Here is a 23994-nt window from a genome sequence, read left to right on the forward strand (position 1 = left end):
TACTCACAAAACGCAGTCATGATGAAGAATCGTTTATAGATGATTATAACTTAGAAATGTTTTTTTTTTTTTTTCCCTCAGGTACGACGGTGTTTGAGTCATGAGGGACCCTGAAAAATCTGCAAATCTGGACTTTCTCTGAAGAGACAAAAGAAGACATCAAGACCTCCTGTACATAACCAGGTCAGTCTGCGATATTTATTTCTTCACACCATATTGATGCTGCAGGGCGCTCTTTTACCAAAAGCACGTCAGCTGAGCCGAGGTTGACATGTTTTCAGCCACTTTTAGAAGAGGAAACCTTCAGGTTGGAAGTTCAAACAATCAGCTTTCATTTTAACGACATACAAATGTTGCTGATAGTAAAAACATATTTGTAATAACTAGATTATGATTATCTTTTTTGTGTTTTTAGAATGTTCTTTTCACATTTCTCTCACACTAGAGGACTTATATAAAATAATTTACTATTAAAACTGAGTATTACTTAATTCAAATCGGGAGCCGATGAAAACCGGATGCTTGAAAATGCTCAGACTAATGAAGCATCTTTTGAAATGGGCGGGGCCAAAGTCTACCTTTTCTGCTCCAACTCTGAATCATCCACTTGCAGACAAATAGATCTATTAGCATCTTAAATTTCCTCGTCTGAGCTGGCTTCGGGCTCTAAACTGTACAGCTGGATCGCTCCGATATTGCACACTGTTGTTTTGCTTCTCTAACGTTAGCTTTAGGTTGTGGAAAGCTGTAAGCTAGCATGAGAAAATGTAAACAAAGGCTTGATGGGATATTAGCGAAGCTAACTTCCGCTCCAACAGCCCCGCCCACAATCCAGAATCGTATTTCTAATGAGCTGCAGAAAATAAGTCTTACAAAAACAAAACAGACTTTTTGATTTGGACTAAAAACCACACAATCATAATTAAAAAAAACACTGGAAACGTTTTTACAATAGAAAGTGGAACTTTAAAATTTTGTTTAAAGCCCCATTAGTTTTTGTCTTTGACTGTATGTCAGAACTGGACCGAGTGAGTGTGACATCACTCACGGAAAATGATTTACTTCCGGCTCCAACCAAGTGAAACCGGTTCAGTCACCATTTTTTTAGCAACATTTGAAGTCGCCATGTTGGAGCCAGACGTTTCCAGTGAGCAGTGATTGGTCAGAGTTGGTCTGAGGAAACGTTTCTATGGCAACCACTATCACCAATTAGGAGTCAGGTTGTTTGAAGGCCACACCCCTACCGCTTGAACACGGGCTACACAAAATCTGTCAAACGTTTTGAATGTTGAGCGTGGGGGCCTACTTTTATTAAGGCCTCTGATTGGTCAGTTTAGAAGTGGAATAACTTGCACAACAAAAAGAAAATCTGTCTCTTGTTTTTGGTCAAAAAAGACAAATATAGCCGGCGATCCTAATGGAAATGTTTTTTTGTTTTTTTTAAGCTTTGAGCCTTTACCACCTGAGATGTCTCTGTCAAAACCTACAATTCTCTTTGACATTCAATAACTCCTTACATGATCAATTTGAATCAGCTGATCTGCAGAGAAAGGCAGTTTGGCACTGGTAAGCAACACTTTAAAGTGGCTTCTCACAGATATGTAACACATTACTAATATAAAGTAATTTTATATCTGTCCAAAGCCGCTTTTCTCCGCCACAGAGCTGACTCATGTTAATCGCTTAGAGGGGCTAGCGCAAGCTAACTGCGATCAAACATAAACACTGGTCTGGAGCTAAAGCTGTAATGTAGCTATAGCTCCAATGTAAAAGTCTTAACAGTTTTACAAATCTGAACCCTTTTGTTAATATCATTTAATAAATCATTTACCGTGTTTTGACACATTTTAAGCTAATCCTGAATACTAAAAAAAGTTCTAATGAAACGGGCTACAGCTTTGAAATCTTGTGGATTTTCCGCTTCCGACTAATGATTTTCAGGCGCCATCTTGCCTGCTGCCACCAGATCTTCTTGACTCGATTTTGTATTTGAACCCACAACCCTCGACTAGAGGGTTGTGGGTTCAAATACAAGGGACTTATCGTAAATCTGATTCATCGTAAATCAGCTGATTTTTTTTTTTTTTTTTAAGCAGCACATGGCTAGCATAATATGTAGCATAAGGACGCAAAACTGCTTTTCCATTGGAATAACATTATTGCATAAACTTTTAGAGTTATAGTAGCGTAGATGTTGAAGCTGTTGCTGAAGTATTTTTTTAGATCGTGGTGTTAGTATTATGAGGTCATTTGTTTTTTGCTGAGTCATGGTAACGATAGAAGGAAATCCACAAAAATGGATTCAGAAAGTTAATGGTTAAAATTATTGCTGAATTAATGGATGAATCTGAACTTCGGATATATGTTGATGACACTCTCCTATAATTCAGAACTTCTAATCTTTTCTGCTTCCCATTAAAGAAGTGATCCCACGGATTCTGGACTTTTCTACACTTTCTGCTGGGCCATGTGGAAAATTGACATTTGAGTGAAGCAGGGTTGCATCCATGCACGATTCCCTGCACTTCCTTTTAAAAAAAGAGCAACTCTCCTCTAAAAAAAACCCCAAAAACGGTTAAAAAACCCAACAGATCACATGAGTCTGTTTCCAACTGCCGACTCATCAGCGCACAACCTCGCATCTGAATGAGCTCTTGTATATTCATGCAGGATGAAGCTTGACCCATTTACTGTCAAATGCAGGAAGCACACACCCAAATGTAAGCACACATGGTGCACACGGCGTGCACGCGCCCCACAGCTCTCCGGGGACTTTGCCTTCTCATGCTCACCCTGCTTTTTTTTTTTTTTTTACGTGCATGTATTAGACTGGATTACTGAAGTGCATTTTTTTCATGAGTCTGTAAAATCCACACACACACCTCACAGCTTAAACGCCTTCTCCATACGCCATGATAGGAGTTAAAGGACTGGATTATTACGTAATTCTTACTCTTCACACACAGACTCTCTGCTGCGGCGCACGTTTTGCTGGATTTACCTTTTTTTTCTTTTCTGATTAGAGCTGATCTGAATGCCAGTAAGAATTCCCACAGTCTGTCTAATTCCTGTTGCCGTCTCAGCCTGGGAGGGGTTCCAGTAAGCTGATAAAGCCCTCTGGCTGTGCAAGCGCACACATACACATAATCTGACACACAAAATGACCCACACATATGGACACTTTGTGTCCTCCATCTTCCATGGAGGAACCCGTGCTCTAATTCACTGGTATGGAAAACGCTGGTGCCAGTAGCGCCGCCTGCGCCGTACATCAGAGGCTCGCAGAGATTAAGAGCAAATCAAGAGAAAATACCTCCTTTCTCCTCATCAAAGACTTTCTTTCAAGTGACGATTAAAGGGTGAAACAGAAATGAGTGTAGAGATGGGATGGAAGAAGTTTGGGGGGCATTTGGGTTGGCAGGAGGCTCTGGTGGAGAAAAAAAATGTAATTTCTTCTTTGCTCTTGTTGGAATTGGAGCAAACATCTCTGAAGACGGCATCAGAGGTATTCAATGTTCCTCACAAACAACAAACTCCCATTAAATGACACAAGAATGCTTTCACGACAAAATAGATCCACATTTTTTGAACGATCAGTCGACTAAACGACTATTAAATTTTTTGATTACTAATTTAATAGTCGATTAGTCATTAATTTATATTATATGGAGTCAGACTGTAAAGTGAAAAGTTATATCAACATTCTTCTAGCTTTTTGAACTATTTTGGCATTTATTAAGGTTTTTTAGGCTATTTCAGACTTTAGCTAATATTTCAGCCACATGCTATCTATTTTGGCTAATTTAGGATCTTTTTCAGTTTTTAAGCTATTTTTGAGTTTAGCTAATATTTCAACTGCATGCTTTTTGGATTATTTTGGCATTTATTGGATTTGTTAATTTTTTGAACTTTCTTTTAGCATGTGGTGTTCCCACTGGACTGTTGCTACCCGATACTAGCGCATGTACCATTTGGAAGAGCGGTGCAAATCTCGACCATCTTACTCCAGCTTTTTCTTTCACAGCTCTGTTCCGACATATGAAAGACTTGGTGTTGTATTATTCCATCAAAGCACAAACTATTGATTTCTCCTTCATGATCGATTTTCAACTGATTGGTACATCAAGGATTTAAAAATATGTCACTGATTTGCGCCTGATTGGTCAGAGTTCAATTGGTTTAACCTTCAGTGTGCGTTCCATTGTTGCATGTTTTATTTTTAGAGCCTGAAAATGGACCTAAAACCGTTGTGCCCGAAACATAAACAGACTTTTCAGTGGAAGCGGTTGCTCAAACACGCTCGTTAACGTAGCACTAGGATTTGCACGACCACATCGTATCACTTATGTTCAAATTCATTAGGTTGTGACAGTCTTTTACCAAAAACTTCTTTTTTTTGGCGGAAGTCTCACAAATTGGCAGGAAGTGGATGCTCTTGTGATCATGAGGCTTCCATCCTTACAAATTCACCCCAGGGAATCTTTTAATATAAATTGACAAAGAGGAGCTTTTATTGACCCATCAAAGCCCCAAGTTGCCAATCTAAAACACCAAAGGTCGCAGTTCCTAAAATGCCCTCTAGAGGCTGGTTTCAGATGGGAGAATATTCTAGATTCCAACATGAAAAGTCAGATTTTTACACCAAACCTACAGCGTGATAACAAACGTTTTTTTTCATTGGAGGTTAAGAAATGGGTTAAAGGAAATGTTTTACTTTTATCAAAGCTCAGATTGTGGATAAATTTAGAGGCGTAGCCCAGCGATGGACTGGTGAACTGTCCAGGATGTACCTTGCCTTCACTCAGTTGGTTAGGGTTTAGCGACCCTGTGACCCTGAGCAGGAATAAGAAAGTTTGGAAAATGGATGAATGAATGGAAAGGGGGTGTCATTTTAAATATCAAAACCGTTAGGTCGATCTTTCTTGTCCATTCTACTGTTTTGTGTTTTTTGTTGCTAAGATGGGCGGAGCTAACTCCAATCAGTATGACCATATGCAAGTTGAGTTTGTAGATTTAGCTAGTGACGGACAGCGACTCTTTAGGGTCGTCTCAACAATGAAGACTAGAGTACTATATCTAATCAATTTTGATGCACAGTTTCAGATTTTTGTTTTTATTTATATGTAAAAACAAATCTTTATTTCACATAAAAAGCAGTTTTTATTTAATTAGATACTTAAACTTAACAAATAAGAAAAACTTTTACAGGTAAAATGATAAAATCTTATAATAAAAGCTTTTAAAAGCTTTTTTTTATTTAAAAAAAAGACAAGAAATTGCTTTAGAGGAAAATGTATCCTTAGATTTAATCAATGAATGTATATTTTTCTTTAAGAATGATAAATGTTTTTTCTTTTAAAATCCAGTAAAATTTGTTTTCGTTGTGATAATAAAAACTTTTTATTTGCATTGACCTGAAGTCTGTGTGGTTGTTATGGTAACAGTGAATATTTTTAACAAGTATTTACCTGTTTGACCCATTATTACTAACTGTCAAGCCCTAGAAGTTTAAATAAAGTTTTTTTTTGGACATCTGAAACCCAAGCTTTTTTATAGATTTTAAATTAGTTCCAATTTTTGTGATTTGACTATAATCAAGTTTATTTTGAATATCTAAAAGTAAAAGATTTTCTTTTTAAAGGAATCGTCTTGCATGACGTGTTTTTGTTGTTTCTTTAGATCTTCCTGTTGTTCAGATGCTGCTCTCGTTTAACTCTTTGTGCAGCGTAAATGCCGGGATGTAAATCCGCGGAAGTGTCGGGGTATCTCGGCGCGTTCGCTCGGCGGTTCCGTGGGGGAGGCTGTCCCGCCCGTCAAACCTCTAATCTGTATAATCCACACCCTTAATCAGCTCTCTTGGAAGAAAACCGTCCCCACGCCAACAGAGGCAACTATCCACACTCGTCAGATTGCCAGGCTGGTGACGGCTTCATCAGCCCCCCTGTTACAGCCAAATTGCATCATTTCACACATGTAGGAGGAAGAAAAGTGGAAGGGAGGTGTGCAGGCTAACGGTCACATGACTTTCTTTGTCTTGGCCTTTTCACCTGCTCGCTAACAGCTTCCATTGATGAACTTCAAAGCTCGGAGCCACAAATTTATTTATTGGTTTTTAATTCTTTTAGACGAATATGTGTCTCTTTTTTTTATTATTATTATTTGAGATGTGTGTGTTTGTGTGTTGTGGTTGTGTGTTGTGGTTGTCGCTCTCTTTCTAAGCAGCAGAAGCAGGAGGGATGAAAGACAGGCTGATGTAAGTTTGAGACATGCAGAGTAACCGAGTACTTCAACCACTAAACAACAGACCAACTCGCAGTCAAACACTGATAATGGTTGAAGAAAATCTGTTTTCTTGAATCAGGGCTAATCTTTTATACTTAAAAAATAAATAACACTAAAATCAAAATTTTGGATTGAAACTTTTTACCTTCAATGCAAAAACCAACTTCACGTTGAAAATTTTCTAATTAAAATACATTTCACTACTGATGTTTTTCTAACATTGATTACGTCCCAAAACGCCCCAAATGTTAGCATTTGTCACAGAGATTCATTCATGGTTGTGCAGTCGAATCAGAAACGGGTCAGCAACAATAATGGGAATGAAAATCTGTCATTGTTGATGAAATACGTACTAATTGTTTTCATTTATTTGTTGATGCCATTAAGTGTATAAATAAAGAACTGGACTGAGTGACTCCTCCCCCCTGGCTTTCCAAACAGGAAGTCCTCCAAAAAGCTAAAATCCCATAGACTTCTGTAGAGAAATAAACAGCTATTACTCAATCATTCTACTGGTCAGAATAACCATTCTTGCTCTGACACTTTTTTTTTAAATCTTTTTGATAATCTGAATTTTTTGATCATTTTTCTGTAGTTTGAGTTATTCGAATTAGAAACTGACCAATCAGATGCCTCAATAAAAATAGATGTTGTGTAGCCCACTTTCAGGTGGAAGGGGTGTGGACGTCCAATAAGCTCCGTTCTGACTGGCCCGAGTGGTTGCCATAGAGACAATGAAATGTGAAGAAAGACCTCTGATCACATGCAAGATGGCGCCAGAAACAATCTCGAGCTGGAAGTGGAAATTTTACAACTGTAGGAAACCCTTTCAAAAATGACATTTTAAAAACTTCTCAAAACTGTCAACTGTTGAGCTTTTCTATGTGAATAAACTGTAACTGTCTAGCAGTGTAGTGCGCAAGGTGAGCTTTTAAAACTGAATGAAATAAAACAGAGTGGAGATGCCCAGAAAGTTATTGAATCCAAAGCTCATCTCTCAAATCAAAAAGATTGCTTTTCTATTAAAAAGACCATCAGGTATCTTAAGTACAGTCATTATTTGCATTAAAAGTGCTGCTCTTGTGTTTTTACAGGCTAATCAGTTTTAAACATTATGTTGTTAGTTTGTAAAATGCTCAAAAATATGGAGCCACAACATTTGTATCCTTGGTGGAGATTGATTGGAAAGCTAAGATTTCTAAAATCCTGCTTTCCACAGAACTTTGCATTTTTTTGGTGGGGATGCCATGGATTAGATGGGATTGGGATGATGCTTGGCATCTTGGCCTCCTCTGCCGGCTTCTGCAGCCTCGCTGCGTCTTGCTGATGTTCGCCCAGATTTCATGGTAAACAGGAGCGTGGCGTGTGAAAGCGTGTGCATGCCATCGCGCTGCCTGTGCAGTGAAGCTAACTGGAGCAGGGTGTCCAGGATGTGCACACGCTCAGCCGCCTGTCTGCAGCCCTGTGACACATTAGCGTCTGCGCAGCCGCTCTGCGCTGGGCCGAATGTATCCATGACTCAGCCGCAGCTGTCAGGCGTGTGTTTGTGCTAAAGTAGCTCAGGGGAGGCCAACTTTCAGCTCAATGTCCATCAGTCTACACTTGTTATCACCATGGAAACGACACACCAAAACCTTCATGTGTAATGATCAGAACTCTAACCAAACCAAAAACATTTGTGGTCACATTCTGAAATCTGGGCCTTCTTCTTCTTCTTCCCAGGTGGAGCTGGCCAATGCCGGGGCCGTCGTGGACGTCTGGCGGCGGCAGCGGTAGCGTGTACGTGAGTGCGGTCTCTGGTGCCTAGCCAATAATGCCGTCGTCCACACGGAAGGCGGTGCCGAAAGACCCCGAGCTGGGCGACCTCTTCTTCAAAGATGACCCCGAGGACGTGTTCTGCGACCTGCACGAAATCGGACATGGCAGCTTCGGGGCCGTCTACTTTGTGAGTCTGCAGTTTTGTGCGTTTTTCATCCGAATCTCAAATTCTGGATCCAAATCTTCAGTCCTTTTAATTTCTTTTCACAAATGTGCAGACTTTGTTCTTCATCTTAAACTTGATAAGAATCTGAATTTCCTTCAGACCTTCAGACACGTCATTTTTTGTTATTATCCCTTAAAAAACAAGTTTAGATTTGATCTATTTCTGATTTTTTTCACGTGTTTTATTGACACATTTTCCTGTCCAAACTTTTTAAATATTTGAGTCTTTTCTGTTTTTAAACATTGGGGTACAGATAGTACGGTGGCACTGAAGTGCAAATCACATCAACTAATTATGCAATTAAAAAACATCACAGCAACAGTTAAAAAAGCAAAACAAACAATAAAAAACGACTTTCTATTTTAGAAATCAAACCAAAACATGAAGAAAAAAAATCTTTTTAGAAAACAAAATGAATTCACAGGAATGTAAAAAAATGAAATAAAGTGTGAGAAACTGGTTAAATCCATCATCCAATCAGTGATGTCCCAGTATCTTCCTTTTTCAGTGTCTTATTTTGTTTGTGAACTGTGTGTGATTGTTGCTCTGTTTACATAGAGTTCATTTGTAATTTGTGTGTCAATTATGTAATTTTATTGGACTATGCGATATAGATGTTATACACGCATGAAGTCTGTCAGACATGCTTTGAACGGTCATGGAAAGTAACAAATTTGTGTATCCATCTCCTAAAAATATTACTGTGTAAAATGAACACAATGAAATGAAACACAAACGTGGATGATGCATAAATTGTACGTAGCGGTCATGTGACGTGGCCTTTAAGTTGTGGAAGTGAGGGGCTGCAAGCTAGCAGGAGGATGTTTATACATAAAGGAGGCAGAGTTACACCACTCCAGTGGTCCCACTCACAACACAGGTGAATTTCTAATGAGGCTGTTGCTCTGCAGAAATTATGTCTGAGACAACATGATGATAAAAAGATGATCGGAGTGGGACTTTTAAAGTGTATTTAAAAAAATCAGTTGTATTTTTTTCAGTTGTGGATATTTTATGTGATTAGGAATGAAGCTAATTATATTAATATAACTTATTTTTGCTTATCAGTTGCTTACAGCTTAGCCTTTTTTAACTCCACCCCCTTCATAAATTATTCACAGATTCACAATTCAAATCTATTGATTTGCTGTTTAAGTCTTCTCTTATTTATCTCATCTCCAGTTACTCGTCAGGCCTTTGATTGTCGAGCTGTCTGAGATGAGGGATGAAGGGCCTCCTCTTCTTCAGATCCAAAGCTGAGGGGGGATAAAGCCTCCCCCTTGACATGAGAATCAGCTGTAATGCAGAAAGACGTAGCAAAAAATGATGCAAAGAAGGATTTTACTGTTCCTTCAAATCTCAATCTCCTTAAAATGCCCCTTCATGACCTCCGCTGTACTTTATGACCTTTAATCCAAATGAAAATGTAAATCCTCCAAAATACTAATAATATGTTTTAGAAAATAATTTATTCTTGGAATAATTTGAAACGACTAATTTAGAAACCTATTATAAATATAAATCTGAATGTTTTTTTAAACATCTGTGCAATCTAAGAACGCAGAGATTTATGGGGGAAAACCTAAGCAGGTTTAAATGTGCAGCAAACATGGCGGCGCTCTGAGAGATCACACAGGAAGAAGCTCTTCACGGAGGAGAAAACGGGGATTTCCTCTTTCACTGTACTTCCTGTCGTTTCCGCCTCATTCGTGTGTAAAAACACTTCAGACTCATTAAGACTGAAGCAAATCCCAACAAAAATCATACGCACAAAACGACCGCCCGCTCTGTCTTCCAATCTAAACACAAAGTTTCTGTTTGAAGGTGAAGCAGAGATGAAGGCTTTAAGCCGGGCCCGAAGGCTCGGAGCGTTACCAGCGGCAGAGGCGTTTGCACCGACACACACAGGAAATGCAGAAGCTTCCAGGCAGAATTAGTGGTTTTAATGAATTTGCGCTGTAATGATGCTGTAAATAGATTTTCATTATGTAAAGTGTGAGTTTCAATCTATAAAAATTTAAGTTATTCATCAATAGTTTGCTTTTCTTCCATTTTCATAGAGAAAAGTTTCAAAAACAAAGTCTCAAAAGGGATTTTTTTTTTTTAATTTCCCCTCTCACTGATTGGTTTCAGGCACGAAACTCGTACTCCAACGAGGTGGTGGCCATCAAGAAGATGTCCTACAACGGCAAACAGACGACGGAGGTAAGGAGGAGCCAGACGCCCGCGCACAGATCCGTGACACAGCGATGCATCAGCAGCGCCGCTCGCTCCTCTTCTATTCTCTGCGTCCTGAGGGAGCAGCTCCAGTCAGATAACATTCATGATGTGGGGGTGGGAACCTCAGCAGGACGACGTCATCCTCTCTGCTGGTTCCCACAACTCTGAGCTGTGTGGAGATGCTGTTCATCTGTAAAAAAGGAAAATGATGAATTTCTTTCATGTTGATCTCTGAGAATGTTTCCATTTATTAGCTAAATAATTCTGATGACTATTAATATAACGTAAACACATTAAAATGAATAAATTATGACTTTATTTTGAGGGAAAAAACGTCCAAACCTGCAAATGAAAAAGTAGTTTTTTTGAAAAAGAAAAAAAAAAGCAAAGATGTTTTTTTAAAAGATGTTCTTAAAAACCGATGAGAAACAAAGTCATTTTTGATTCTGAAAGGGTAACAAGAACATTTGTGAAGCTTTGAGACTCCAGAAATCCATCAACTGTGAAGAGTCCAAAAAATAACATCAGGAGGGAAAGAAAGACGCTAAAGAAGATGGAAATAAAGTCAGATGTCTACACACATTTAGACTATCCACAGAATGGCTGGATTAAATGTTCTGATGCAAGAAGAACTCTCTTGAAGGAGGGCTGGACTCTTAACACAGTCAAACATGGTGGTGGTATTGTGATGGTTTGGTGCTGCTTAGCATCTTCAAGATGTTATAACTGATGGAAAAATGAATTCTGGAAGAACTTAGGAGAACTTTTTGAGAGCATCAACTCTCCTTAGAAGATGTTTCTGCTAAAACTACATGTTATCGTTCTGCTGAGTCAGCAGATTTGAACTTTTTTTTTCTCTTTTTACCTGTAATACAATCATCACTTTAAAAATGTCTTCTTTGTTAAACGTAACATTAACACATCTGGATTTGGGTGATTGTGGGATCCCAGACCCTCATTGCTCATTCTGTCCAATCCTGTTTTTCTTCAGAAGTGGCAGGACATCATCAAGGAGGTCAAGTTTTTGGGGCAGCTGCGACACCCCAACACCATCGAGTACAAAGGCTGCTACCTGAAGGACAACACCGCCTGGGTGAGTACAGTAGGTTCTCCTGGGCGTTTTCCTGCATTTGGTTATTTCTGTTCTCCACGGAGAACGACCCCTCCATGCAGCTGAAATGTTTCATAATGCAGCTGAAACTTTGATGCTGTTTCAGCTGGTGATGGAGTACTGCCTCGGCTCTGCATCAGATCTACTAGAAGGTGAGTGTTTATTTATTACCCGTTTAATCAAGGAGCATAAAGAAAGAAAGACTTTGCATTAAACTATCAAAAGACCAGAAAATAAATGGGAAGGTTTGATCATTTTTTGCCTGCAGACAGTTAAGGACAGCTGTGACTGAGGCTTTAACAAACTTTGAATCTCTGGAGGCTGGAAATAACAAAAAGTGACTCAAACTGTGAAGGCTATTCTGCTCAAAAACTTGTTCTGGTTTCCTTTGTCTTTTCGGGTTTTAAGAAATGCTGATATGTAATCTAAAAAATCCTTGAGACCAGATTAAGATCAGACTTCCTGGATATGTTCATTCAGCATTGAACTCTGTCGTCAGAGCAGAACAACGAAGCGAGTTCAGGATAAAAGTTTATAAAGTGTATTTTATTGGAGTAGATCTTTCATCCATGAAACTTCTCGGCTCATTTCTGGAGTCTCACGTTGTCGAACGGCAGTTTTACTGAGATTTGACTCCTGTTCTCCTCAGCTGGAGGACGGCGCCTTCAGGGCTGTTGTCAGATCAAGACGCTACAAGCCAGAGGAATCCACTGTTTATTAGTTGCATAACCTGTGGTATTTTTTTATCTTCAAAAAGACAAAATCTTTTTTAGATTTAGCTTGAGCCGGTTCAAACTGAAACAGAACAGCGGATGATGCCTGTTTTTGTCCTTCTTTGTTCAGTAAAAACCTTCTGACCTCAACATACTTTTACTGCACAGCAACGAGCTTTTTACAGACGTACAAATGAAGAGTCTCTGTCCATTCATATTATTTTTACTAGGAAAAACACAAAGGGCTGCCCCTAATTTTCTCTGTTAATACTTCTCATTTAAGTTCACAAGAAACCACTCCAAGAAATGGAAATTGCTGCCATTACCCATGGTGCCTTGCTAGGACTGGCCTACTTACATTCCCATAACATGATTCACAGGTAAGTCTGCGTCTTTCCGTCATTCGCATATTTTCCGAGGCAATCACAGATAAGATTGGCTATAAAAAGAAGAAGGCGAGTTTAGAGATCGAGTCATAAAAGCTGTAAAAACGCTGATCTTTAAAGGAACTGAAAGCGTGCTGCACAGGTTTTCTTATCAGTTTGGGAAGTCGAAGAAGAATTTTTATTTACATAACTATCTTTTTTGTATTTTTTTTCACTTATTTTTCATCTACATTTAATTCAAATGTACAAAAACTTAATTTAACAATGCTAATTACTAAAAAAAACCTGCTTTTCTGGTCATCATCAGTCCTGATCCTCTCTGCAAAGTACATGTATTGTGCGATCCTAACAAGCCCCGCCCCCTCGCTCCTCTCTCTCCGCACAGAGATGTGAAAGCCGGCAACATCCTGCTGACTGAGCTGGGCCTGGTCAAACTGGCTGACTTTGGCTCCGCCTCCATTGCCTCACCTGCCAACTCCTTTGTCGGAACGCCGTACTGGTCAGTGAACACAACACCGCACACCTGTTGAGGCTTTTAGAGGAAGTTGAAAGGTTTTCCGAGAACCGCTTTGATCATCTGATCGTTGTTTGGACTCTGGACGAGTTAAAGGTTTCAAGATCGAGTTTCTGCAGGAAAAAAAAAACCCTTTTAAAAAAGCTTTCAATGGAGGAAAAAGTGCTTTCATAAACTATTTACCTGTCATGAAAACAAACGAATGTAAAGAAACACAATAAAGGCCGATGAAAACTTTAAAGTCCTACTCCGATCAGTCGTATTTTAATTATGATTATGCTATTTTTAGCTCAAATAAAACAAAATGATGGACATTATTTCTGCAGAGCAACAGTAGTTCATTAGAAATTTGCTCTAAGTTGCTTTTCTCCATGTTGCAGAGAGACAGCTAATTTTCTAGGTCACATGTGTAAAAGTCGAGGCCTCATTTTATTTTGTTGTTATTAATGTTATCTTGTGCTTATTTCTAACTTGTTTAATTTTGACAAAATATAATTTTATGGAGAGTAAAATAGTGACAGTTATTTAAGGTATTTAAGAATATTCTGGAATAATATTCCTGTCTTTTTATTATTCATAATTAAGATAAGAAGTTACGGTTTTAAAGTTTTGAAAATTGGCATTCTGCTAGTTTTTTTTGGCATTTTGGCATTTACTAAGATTTTTTAGGCTTTTTTGGAGTTTGCTTATATTTCATCTACATGCTAACTATTTTGGCTAATTTAGGCTTTAAAAAAAAAAGTTAAGACAATATTTAAATGCTAGCTGTTTTGGCTAATTTAGTTTTTTTCAGTTTTTCTAGGCTATTTTGAACTTCAGCTATTTTTTATTTCAGCTACATGCTAGCTGTTTTGGCAAACCCAAGTTTTTTTTTTTATTTATTTATTTTTTATTTTTTGGGCCAATTTTTCGTTTAGTTGCGGTTAATGCTATATAATTATATTAGATCATAATTATGTTTAAAAGTTACGGTTTTAAAGTTCTTAAAATGTAGTTTTAGAGTGTTCAATAAATGTTTATCCTGTTCAGCCCGCTACCTAAGGTGTGTTTTGGATTTTGGCCCCTAGTGTGAATGAGTTTGACACCCCTGTTCTTGGTCATAAATAGCCTCCTTTTCCAATAACATTTTTTGTCTCACAACAACTTAAATAAAGAAATACTCAGAAATTGAATTTTAAGCCTAATTTTCTTTACATATGCCTTCCATCATCAGAAAAATTTGTTAAAAACACAATTTTCATCAAGTGCACTGAAAAAGTAAAACATTGTGACAATTAGCAAAAGTTCTGTAATTTGTTACATTTAAAATAAGTTGTCATCAAATTAAAACTTTGAATTGATTGTTTACTCAACTTACAAATTTAACTTCATTAAAACTAATATTTTTATTGTAACATATTACAGAGCTTTTGTTAATTGACCTAATGTTTCATTTCTTACAGTGTGGGTCTATAAAGCTTTTATTGTCGTTGGTGGAAAGTCATTTCACCCCCTTATGTAACCTCCCCTCAGTGAGAGACTACACATTTGTAATTAAGCTGATAATGACTTAATTTAAGAGGCTCTACAGGAGATTTCATCATTTATGGGTTGTTATGTCCCAGACTATCACCCTTCCACCTCCGTGTTTTACTGTTGCATTCATGTTCTTCTCATAAGAGGCTGCAAACTTGGGGAAGCTTAATTTCTCGAGAATTCCTCTTAAAATTAACATTTTTATTGTGTGAATGTCTTTGGATGGCACCATGATAGTTGTTTTTTTTTTTATTTTTAGAATTGTTTCTTAGTTGGCTTCCTTTAATCTTTTCTGGATTAATTGAATCTGTAAGATTGAAGCTGATCTTTGTGATCTTTTGAACAGATTCTGAAGAAGCGGCAACATTAAATCATCATTCATTTTTTGTATTTTGTCTATTTCAAAAAATCGCTCAAACAGTTTTCCTTTGTCTCAGTCGGTGTTTCGTCTTTTTTCAGGATGGCCCCTGAAGTGATCCTAGCCATGGACGAGGGTCAGTACGAGGGGAAGGTGGACATCTGGTCGCTGGGGATCACCTGTATTGAACTGGGTGAGCAAACATCAACATTTTAGTGTGAGACGGTTGTAAATGTTGATGGTAAAAACCCCCGTCTGACTCCAACTCGTGTCTTTTCAGCGGAGCGTAAGCCGCCGTTGTTCAACATGAATGCAATGAGTGCCTTATACCACATCGCACAGAACGACTCCCCCACGCTGCAGTCCAACGAGTGGTGAGTTCCTGACGCGCCGCCGCTGCTGCTGCTGCTACTGTCTGCCGGTTTGGAGGCAAACGATAAAAAAATAGAATAAAAACATTATTTTTCATGGTAGTTAATTGTCAGATGGTGGTTGTTTCTGACTGAGCTGCTGCTGGTAAAGACATGATCATAAAAGCATTCTTGCTAATCTGATTTTATTTGAGATGTAGTTCTGTGGATCAATACTTATGGTATTAAATCACCATCATTTATGCTTTTATTTTGAAAATCAGAATCAGCAAAATTGATGATTAAATTGAATTGAATTGATTGTTTTGGATTTTTTGCCCCCTGTACGATTGAGTTTGACACCCCGCTCTAAGAAATTGGTCTTAATTTTTGACATGCATGCTGTTGAAAAGGTCTTAAAAAGTCTTAAATTTAACTTGAATAAACTTGTAAGAACCCTGATTGTGAATATTTGTATTTGAATCCGAGTATTAGTATCTGAGTACTCGGATACACGTTACAGCCCCACTGAAACAGTATAGAATTTAGTAAAAGTTTAAATGTTTTTATTTACTTAACTCACTTTGAATGCTGGAAACCTCTTTAGTTCTCATTTTATTGGAAGTCCAAGTGACATTTATGCTAAATCAGTTCAGTAGAACTTTGTCCACAAGCGGCTCTAGACCAGAGGTCTGCAACCTTCAACACGTCAATTTTTCACAGACCCAAACCCATCAGGAACCACAAAGAGTATTTATGTCAATGCTACTATTATGAAAAATATAAACAAAAAAAACCATAAAGATAAAGACAAAATACTTTTTTTTTCTAAATATGAAACAGTTTATAACTTTTGACAGATTCACATGATTTCCTTTCAAAATAAGACACCTTGTGTCACATAGAATCAGCACAATGCTGCCAGTGTAGTAGCAGGCAGTGTAATGTCAGCTACCGTTTGTGGTAGATTACTGCCAAAAATACATGAATTCAGCTAAAAAAATAAATCGGAGCCAATTGAGACTCTAACTGTGTTTCACAACCCATAAGGCGCACTTAAAAATTGTCCAAAAATAGAAAGTCTTATAATCCAGTTCGCCTTAATTCTGGTTGTGTTTTCGAATTCCAACTGATTTTCCGTGGTGCAGGGCGCACAAATATCTGATGTTTGAAATGTTTTAGCTCAGTACTGTTATCTCTTAGCCTGAAAACGTTATTTTTCTTTAACCAGAGAGCCACGATGGAAGGGTGAAAGATGTTGCTCTGGAGACGCAGGTTGCAGACCGCTGCTCTAGATGTAATTTGATAAAAGACGATCAGCTTTGTCTCATAAAGCGGAGCTGCAGAGTCCAGGCCGCTTCACGGCGGTTCGTTCATTAATCATTTGGAATGAACGAGACGTTGGCTGTCCTGCCGGTGTGAAGACGGCTCGCTGTGATGGAACGTCGGTCTGCAGCAGATGAGATGGAGTCAAATCTAAGAGGCTGCAGGAAAAGGGAAGCGGATGGAAACCGGTTTCTTTAAAATAAGTTTAGAAAACTTCAGAGTTCTTCTGAGCGCCTCTCCTGAGTTTGAGCTCCTGCACTGATGTGTAGATCTTGGCTTCACTTCAGTGAAGGGTTGTGGAGGGAAAGATTCTGCTCATTGATCGTCTCGGAACCCTAAACGGCGTCAAACAAACGGCGTGCTACACGGCGGGGAGTATTGACATAATCCATACAGCCTCAATCCGTCAGGCTGCTGTGTTATCTGGCTAAGTGACTCGCTAAACGCTGGCAGCTCTGGATTACTCCTCTGTAAACACAAATCTGTAACCGGCAGCATCGGTGGGGGGGGCTTTGCTGCTGTTCTTGCTTCATGTTTTTTTGTTTTGTCCGGCGGCGAGATCGCTGACCCGCTTTCTCCTCTCTGTCCAGGTCCGACACCTTCCGGAGCTTCGTCGACTATTGCCTACTAAAAATTCCTCAGGACAGACCCTCGTCGGGGGAGCTGCTGCGAGTGAGTGGGCTTCCCTCCAGATGTGTGACCTCACTTCCTCTCTGGTCCCGGAGCCGCGGGGGATGAGTCACTCCCAGCCGCCCACGGCTCCCCGATGCGCCGGTTCTGTTTAAGCGCAGGAAGCAAGCGCCCTGCTGAGAGCAGCTCCGGCTCTGTTGTTGTCGTTCCGTCACGTCACCGCTCTTTTACGTCTGCACGCCGCCGGGGCGTTTGACGCTCGCCACGCTCCTGGGATTAGACAACAGAAGAAATTCTGCCAAACACATTTGGAACGTTCAATCCAAAAGGGATTCTTCTTTTTTCTTTTGCAAGATGTTTACAATCACACTTTTATGACTAAAGACAGTCAAACAAAAGAGATTTTTATAAATTCAATATATATAGATTTCTAGACCTTAAACTGTTATTAACCAAACCTTCCAGTGGTAACAGCATCCTTTGTTTTACTTAATAATTCCCATTTTGCCAAATTACTTTAGAGTTCTGAAAGATTTGGTCATATTTAATCAAAAACATGTTAGTAAGCGGAATGAAATCGCCCCATTGCTGCGACGTGTGACACAAGCTGATGACATCATTCATAACCTATACTTACTTCAAGTGATTGAAGTCGTGACGGCGGAACAAACTCAACCCAAAAAATCGTCAGTTTGTCCCAGTATTTATAAAACAAAGACGCTATTATGTCATTCTAAATACAAGAGAGGTTAAACATTAAAAAAAAATACATTTTCACAGCAAAATTTACTTTCTAATGCAACTATACCTTTAAGAATATTCTATTAAGAAACCGAGTGGGTGACAAATCATCTCAAATTTGCCTTTTTTTCATAAAAGTGTAGTTCTTTGGTTTGTTGAGATTTTTAGGATACAAAAAAACACAGTTATTCCGGACAGTTCCAAACAAAACTTGCCAACCTTAGTGTGTACAAGACTGCATGGCGTACGTAGATCTATCGGCCTGCTGTGGCTCACTGACTGTAGCTTCTAAGTCACCACAAGATTTATCTATCTACATTTTTTCGTCTGCTTCGTATTCACAACTATTTGAATAAGAAAATACTCATCTGTAATTGTCATTTTCTTTATATAATGTCCTCCATCATCAGAAAAACGCCACAAAAACACCATTTTGAGCTGTTCCTGTCAGCATGAGGTGGTGCGTCGTCTTGTGTGAAGATGATGTTTCTGCATAAAATTAGATTTTTATTCTTCCTTCAAGGGTCCTAAAGGGTCGACCAGCAATCTTCCCATGATTTTGTCCCCAATCATGACTCCCCCACCTCTGTGCTGATATGGCAGCTTTGTGCTGTCTCCTGCTTCATCCATGTGAACCTGGACTCAGCAGTGAATAAAACTGATTAGAACCTTGTTTAGGGGCCGCTGAGTTGAAGGTTTACGCATAAAACCGGCAGCTTCAAATATCTGTTTGATTCTTTATTATGACATTTTAGCAGCTGCTCTCTAAACCCAATGTATTTGTATGGCAGAAACCTTACTTTGTGCAGTAACTCACATAGGGGCCAAAATTAAGTTTATATGCAAATGTCTTTGTTTACTTTGTAGTTTTACACGTTTCACATATTTAATTAGTTAATTAGTGACACCTGGGAGAAAGGTTAGTAAAGAGCTTGGACCGTTTGACTTACATTTTTTATTATATTTACGCAAACCCCTTTTTTTGCTTGAAGGTCAGTCATTTTTCTTAACTCAGGCAAAGTATTACTTATTCCCTCTGATGTATTTTTGCAAATAAAAATAAACGACGTAATAAACTGCCGTGTATTTATAAGACAGAACTGCGCATCAGACCGAACAGGAGAGTTTTCTCAACAAGTACGATGATCACATGAATCATGTAAAGTTCTTGTCTGAGGGATTCAACTGTTCCCCTCTTCTCAGCAAAGAGATTCTTCTTCTTTCTTATTTTATCTAAAAATGTTGGTTTGCTTAATAATTTGGAACGTCCTACTTCAGCGGTTAATTGGACTTACCTGGCGAAGGAATTATCTCAGGTGTCTAAGACTGATCTAGAGTCTCGAGACACAATAACTAAAACGTTTTTTATAATGATTTTGAACACAGTGGAAACCGGTAAATGTTTGGAGTGAAGAACGGTCTGAATCTCTGCCAACATCTGATGGAAGCGTTTACCAAACGTCTCATGAACTCCTCTGTAAGCTGAAGTTCTCCTGCCGGTTGATCTTTTTGTTTGTGTGAGCAGCAGGTAATCCCGTTGAGCCACTTAGAGTTTTAGTGCGCCAGTGCAGCGCGTGAGCAGGACTTTTGACACCTGCGTCACGTCACTGCGGCCCGGGCAGGAAGGGTTGGGAAGTGAGGAGGCTGCATCCAGCGTTTGATGGGAAGTCGCTCCTCTGACCCAAATACCAGCAGAAAAAAAGCATTAGAGGGATAAGTACCACACAGACTTTAGATCAGTGTCGAAGAGCTGCTTTACAGCGAAGATGGGGGAGGAGGGGGATCGGTTTATGATTATTACTCCTCTTTTTTTTTCTTCTTCTCAGACGTGAAGGTCTCTTCCTGTGACCGCACGCGCCGGCTCAACGCCCTCCGAGCTCTTAGAGGCAGAAATCAGGTCACCGATCTGCGGGCCTTTAGCCGTCTGTGTTCTAGCTTCAACTTAAACGCTTTATCTTCCCGTGCGCCTCCGGGATTAGCATTAATTATACACATAATATTGCAGTCGGTGACCTTTTCTCGCAACTTTGAGGCAAACCTGGTCTCTGGGTTTTTGCACGACGAGCAGAATATCAGAAAGAAAGGAGAGATTTCAGCGTCCGGAGGGATTTCAGACGATAAAAAATGTCCTGGTGGCATTTTTTTCTGATGATGGAGGACATGTATACAGAAATTAAGCTTCAAATTGCATTTCTGATTATTTCTTTGTTCAAATTGTTGTAAATCAGCAACAGATGAAAAAATGGAGTGGAAAAAAATGTAGAGGATACGCTGAGTGGGCCACAAGCTCTCAGTAACGGAGGGGAACGGGGGCGGGATTGCTCTGCACAAACAGCTCCCCCCAAACAACTTGGAGGCAAATTTCTAACAAACTCCTGCCGCTCTGCAGATACTATATCCTAGAAAATGACTGATTTTTTTTTTATCAACATTTTTTTATTGATTATAAAACATAATCAAATTTACAATAAATAAAAATCACATAAAATAAAGATAAGAATAAAAATTACATTTTGATTTTTAAAAAAAAAATCATTTTTTTTAAATCAAAAATCTACATAATCATAATTTAAAAACCACTGGGAACGCTTTGAAAATACATCAAAGATGATCAGAGTGGGACTTTTAAGGAGCGGAACTCTTTCCTTTTTGCCACTTTTTAACTACTTGATTGTAAATTTTAACTTTTAAGACCTGAACGGATTGGTTTCATGTTATCAGCTGGTTAGAGACGGAAAAAGCTCAAAAATCTGAAAGCGAGACTCTGAAAATAATCAAAATCAAAGCAGTTTTTGGCTGCAGATCCATAAAAACAGTTTATCTCAACATCTTAAACTTTAATTAAACTAAAGGGTGTTAAATTGAGGTCTTAAATCTTTTTTCGTAAACATGATGTGACTTCTTGTCACTAGATAAACATTTCCAGGATGCGCCGTGTCAAAAGGTCATGACCTGGTGGTAAATTGCTTAATCTCAGCTAGCTAATTAGCTCTCTCTGGTCAGTGCAGGAAAGCGGGAAAGTGCAAATTCACGGACAAATGGCTTAAAAACACGGATTAATCGTGGCGACAGTTTGCTAAAAAAACATTTCAAGTTGACACAATGAGGATAAAGAGACTGCAGCTTTTTGTTACATTTTCTTTGTACATACGATCTTAAATTTAATTTTAAATATATTGAAAAAAGTCTTAAAATCCTTACTTTTACATTTGTTAATGAGTAAAGGAAAAAAAATCATTTTTGTCAGCAAAAGTCACAAAAATACTCAACTTTTCATCTTTCAATCCTCTTTTTATGCACATCAACAGCAAAAGCTGTTTCTGCACAGATTGACTGCTGCTTTGTCTTATATTTACTGTCATTAAACATCAAATTGCTGAATCTGAATCAATCTTTCCCAACTTCCTGTCAAAGCAAAAAGCTCCTTGAAGTTGGAAAAGCCTCAGACATCCCAGCGAATCGCAGCCCTCCTCTTCGGCTCCGTCAGAAAACGGGACGAATCACTCTTACTTCTATTTCGGGGGTGTGATGTCAGTCCCGCGAGTCCTGACTTACCCGCTCCACCAGCATCCGTCTCCTGGAGAGATGGGGGGGGGGTTACCAAAATAGAAGGGATCCTTTTTTAATGCGGCCTCTTCTGCTTCATACAGTTTAGCCATTTAAGCCTCAATATTTTATGAATGAGAGTGACTCAGAGGAGGTGTGAAGCTGTGTGGGGGCCCGGGTGGGCGGAAGAGAAATCCACTCCGGCTTCCGGGCTGTAAATCACACACAACACGCCACGATGTGCTCATATTTTTAAGGAGAAAAAGGCTGTTCATGATAAAGATTCACATTTTTTTCCCATGTTTGATCAATTTTTCATTTAAAAAAAGTTTTTCTGTTTGGTAAAAAAAAAAATCTTGTTTCCAAATCAACTCAGCAAAGAGTTTTTAAATACTCACCTGCATTTTTCCTGTTATTGTTTAATTTCCCTTCATTTGTTGCCACTAAAAACAGTCCAGAATATAACAGATCAAAAGGATTTGTGAAAATCATGTTAATTGTTCTGTAGATCAGGAGAACTTGTTAGGAAACCTACAGCGCCCTCTAGCGGTGGTGCCCCCTTTGGTGCTCATTGATGTGATGATTTCTGTCACAACTTCAAAGTTCATTTCTTTTAAGTTAAAAATCAGTACATTTTTTTGCCATTTTTTTTATTTGAATGTTTGGAAAAATGACTTCATTATTTTGTCTGCACAGCATGACTTTGTGCGTCGGGATCGCTCGCCGCGCATCCTCCTGGACCTCATCCAGAGGACCAAGGATGCGGTGCGCGAGCTGGACAACCTGCAGTACCGCAAGATGAAGAAGATTCTGTACCAGGAGAAGCACAACGGGCTGATGGGAGAGAGCCAGGAGGAGGAAGAGGTGGGTTCAGCTCTGGGTTTGTGTGAAATTATTGAGGGGAGTTAAAACCAAACAAATAATTTTTTTTTTTTTTTTTTTTTTTGCTGGCAGCCTTTTTTTTAAACAAATTAGTGTCTTTAATATTTGTCAGATTTGGGGGGCATTTTGGATTTAGTCAAATCTGAGATATAATACTTTAATCCACTTTTTTACTTTTAAACTTTTACTTTAAAGTGGATCGTTGGAACCGGGCTGCAGAGAAGACAGAACTAATACTTCTTGTATTTTATTTTTAATCTGATCCTGATTCTGAAGGACGTTTTATTTTGAAAAACTACTCAATTGTCTCTTAATTCGACTAATTCAAGTCAAGTTGCTCGGTCACGTCTCAAAGAATCCATCCGCTACTTTTTGACGGATGCATAAAATTTATTGTCTGTTCAATGAGCATAAATTCATCTTTCAACAGAACACATTAAAATTCAGTTAATAAAATTCTTAAAATAGAAGAATTAAAGGATCTTAAAAGGTAATAAATACACAAAGAATCCTAAAGATCATAGAAAACGTAAAAATCCCAGAATGCACCATCCACACACAGTCTAAAAAAGCATCTGCTCTGAACACTAAACTGAAAGCCTTAAGATAGCCAAGTTAACATAAAAACAAAAGTATTTGGAAAGTTTATTTTTGGCAGAAAAAAAGGAAACGGAAGAAGAGCCTTCAACTTCAAAATAAAAGAAAACTGCATTTAACAGACAAAAACCAAGAGTCTTTACTCCAAATATGGATTTTATTGTGACAGTTGTTCCTACAGACCATAAAAATAATGCAAAACATTCAGCAACTGACTGTTGTGTTATGAGGATGCTGATAATAAAGTTGTTCAAACGGTTATGATTTTATTTAGGAAAATACAGTTTTAGTGACAGTTTTTAGTTTTGTTTTTTTTTTTTCCCTCCGTCACGCCTTAAAAGTCATCCGAAAGAATATGGAGAGAATATTATTTGAAATCCAAATAAAACAAATTGGAAAAAAAAATATTGATGTTTGGCCCAAAAAATTAAAATGTCCAAAAATGTTTGCTTTTCTAAATTAAACCTAATTATTTTCAGCTTATAATGTTCATTTTTTGGGTTTAAAAACTCAAAATGTCAATTTGAAATCTTTTTTTTCAATTTCAACTTTTTTTTTTTTTTTATTTTCGATTTTGAAAATTTCAGATTCGAAAATAATAAAAAAAAAAGTTTTGAAGCTGAAAGAAGTTTTGAAATTGAGATTTTACATTTTTTACCTTAAAAACAGAACATTTGAAGATGAAAATAGTTAAGTTTATTTTGGAATGGCAAAAGGTTTTGGACATTTTAATTTTTTGGGGGGACCAAACACAAATATTTTTTATGATACTGTTGATGTTCATTATTTTCAATATTATTTTTCAAATAATTATTTTGCTCCATTGAAGGAAGGAAGGT

General features: G+C 38.3%; 1 protein-coding gene across 4 annotated transcripts in view; it reads left to right on the forward strand.

Annotated features, from left to right (window-relative positions):
• taok3a (TAO kinase 3a) overlaps positions 1-23994 on the forward strand; it is a 63567-nt gene that overhangs the window by 25059 nt on the left and 14514 nt on the right. For all 4 annotated transcript variants that reach the window (XM_024274935.2, XM_036213733.1, XM_024274932.2 and 1 more), the window contains 11 exons: positions 82-183; positions 8005-8227; positions 10400-10471; positions 11478-11579; positions 11704-11749; positions 12594-12690; positions 13082-13195; positions 15185-15276; positions 15364-15457; positions 17350-17431; positions 22373-22540. In XM_024274935.2, the coding sequence (XP_024130703.1) occupies positions 8096-8227; positions 10400-10471; positions 11478-11579; positions 11704-11749; positions 12594-12690; positions 13082-13195; positions 15185-15276; positions 15364-15457; positions 17350-17431; positions 22373-22540 (999 nt within the window). In that variant the 5' untranslated portion in view covers positions 82-183; positions 8005-8095. The remainder of the gene's footprint in view (positions 1-81; positions 184-8004; positions 8228-10399; positions 10472-11477; positions 11580-11703; positions 11750-12593; positions 12691-13081; positions 13196-15184; positions 15277-15363; positions 15458-17349; positions 17432-22372; positions 22541-23994) is intronic.

This window comes from Oryzias melastigma, linkage group LG9, assembly GCF_002922805.2.
Source record: "Oryzias melastigma strain HK-1 linkage group LG9, ASM292280v2, whole genome shotgun sequence".
Taxonomy (NCBI): Eukaryota; Metazoa; Chordata; class Actinopteri; order Beloniformes; family Adrianichthyidae; genus Oryzias; species Oryzias melastigma.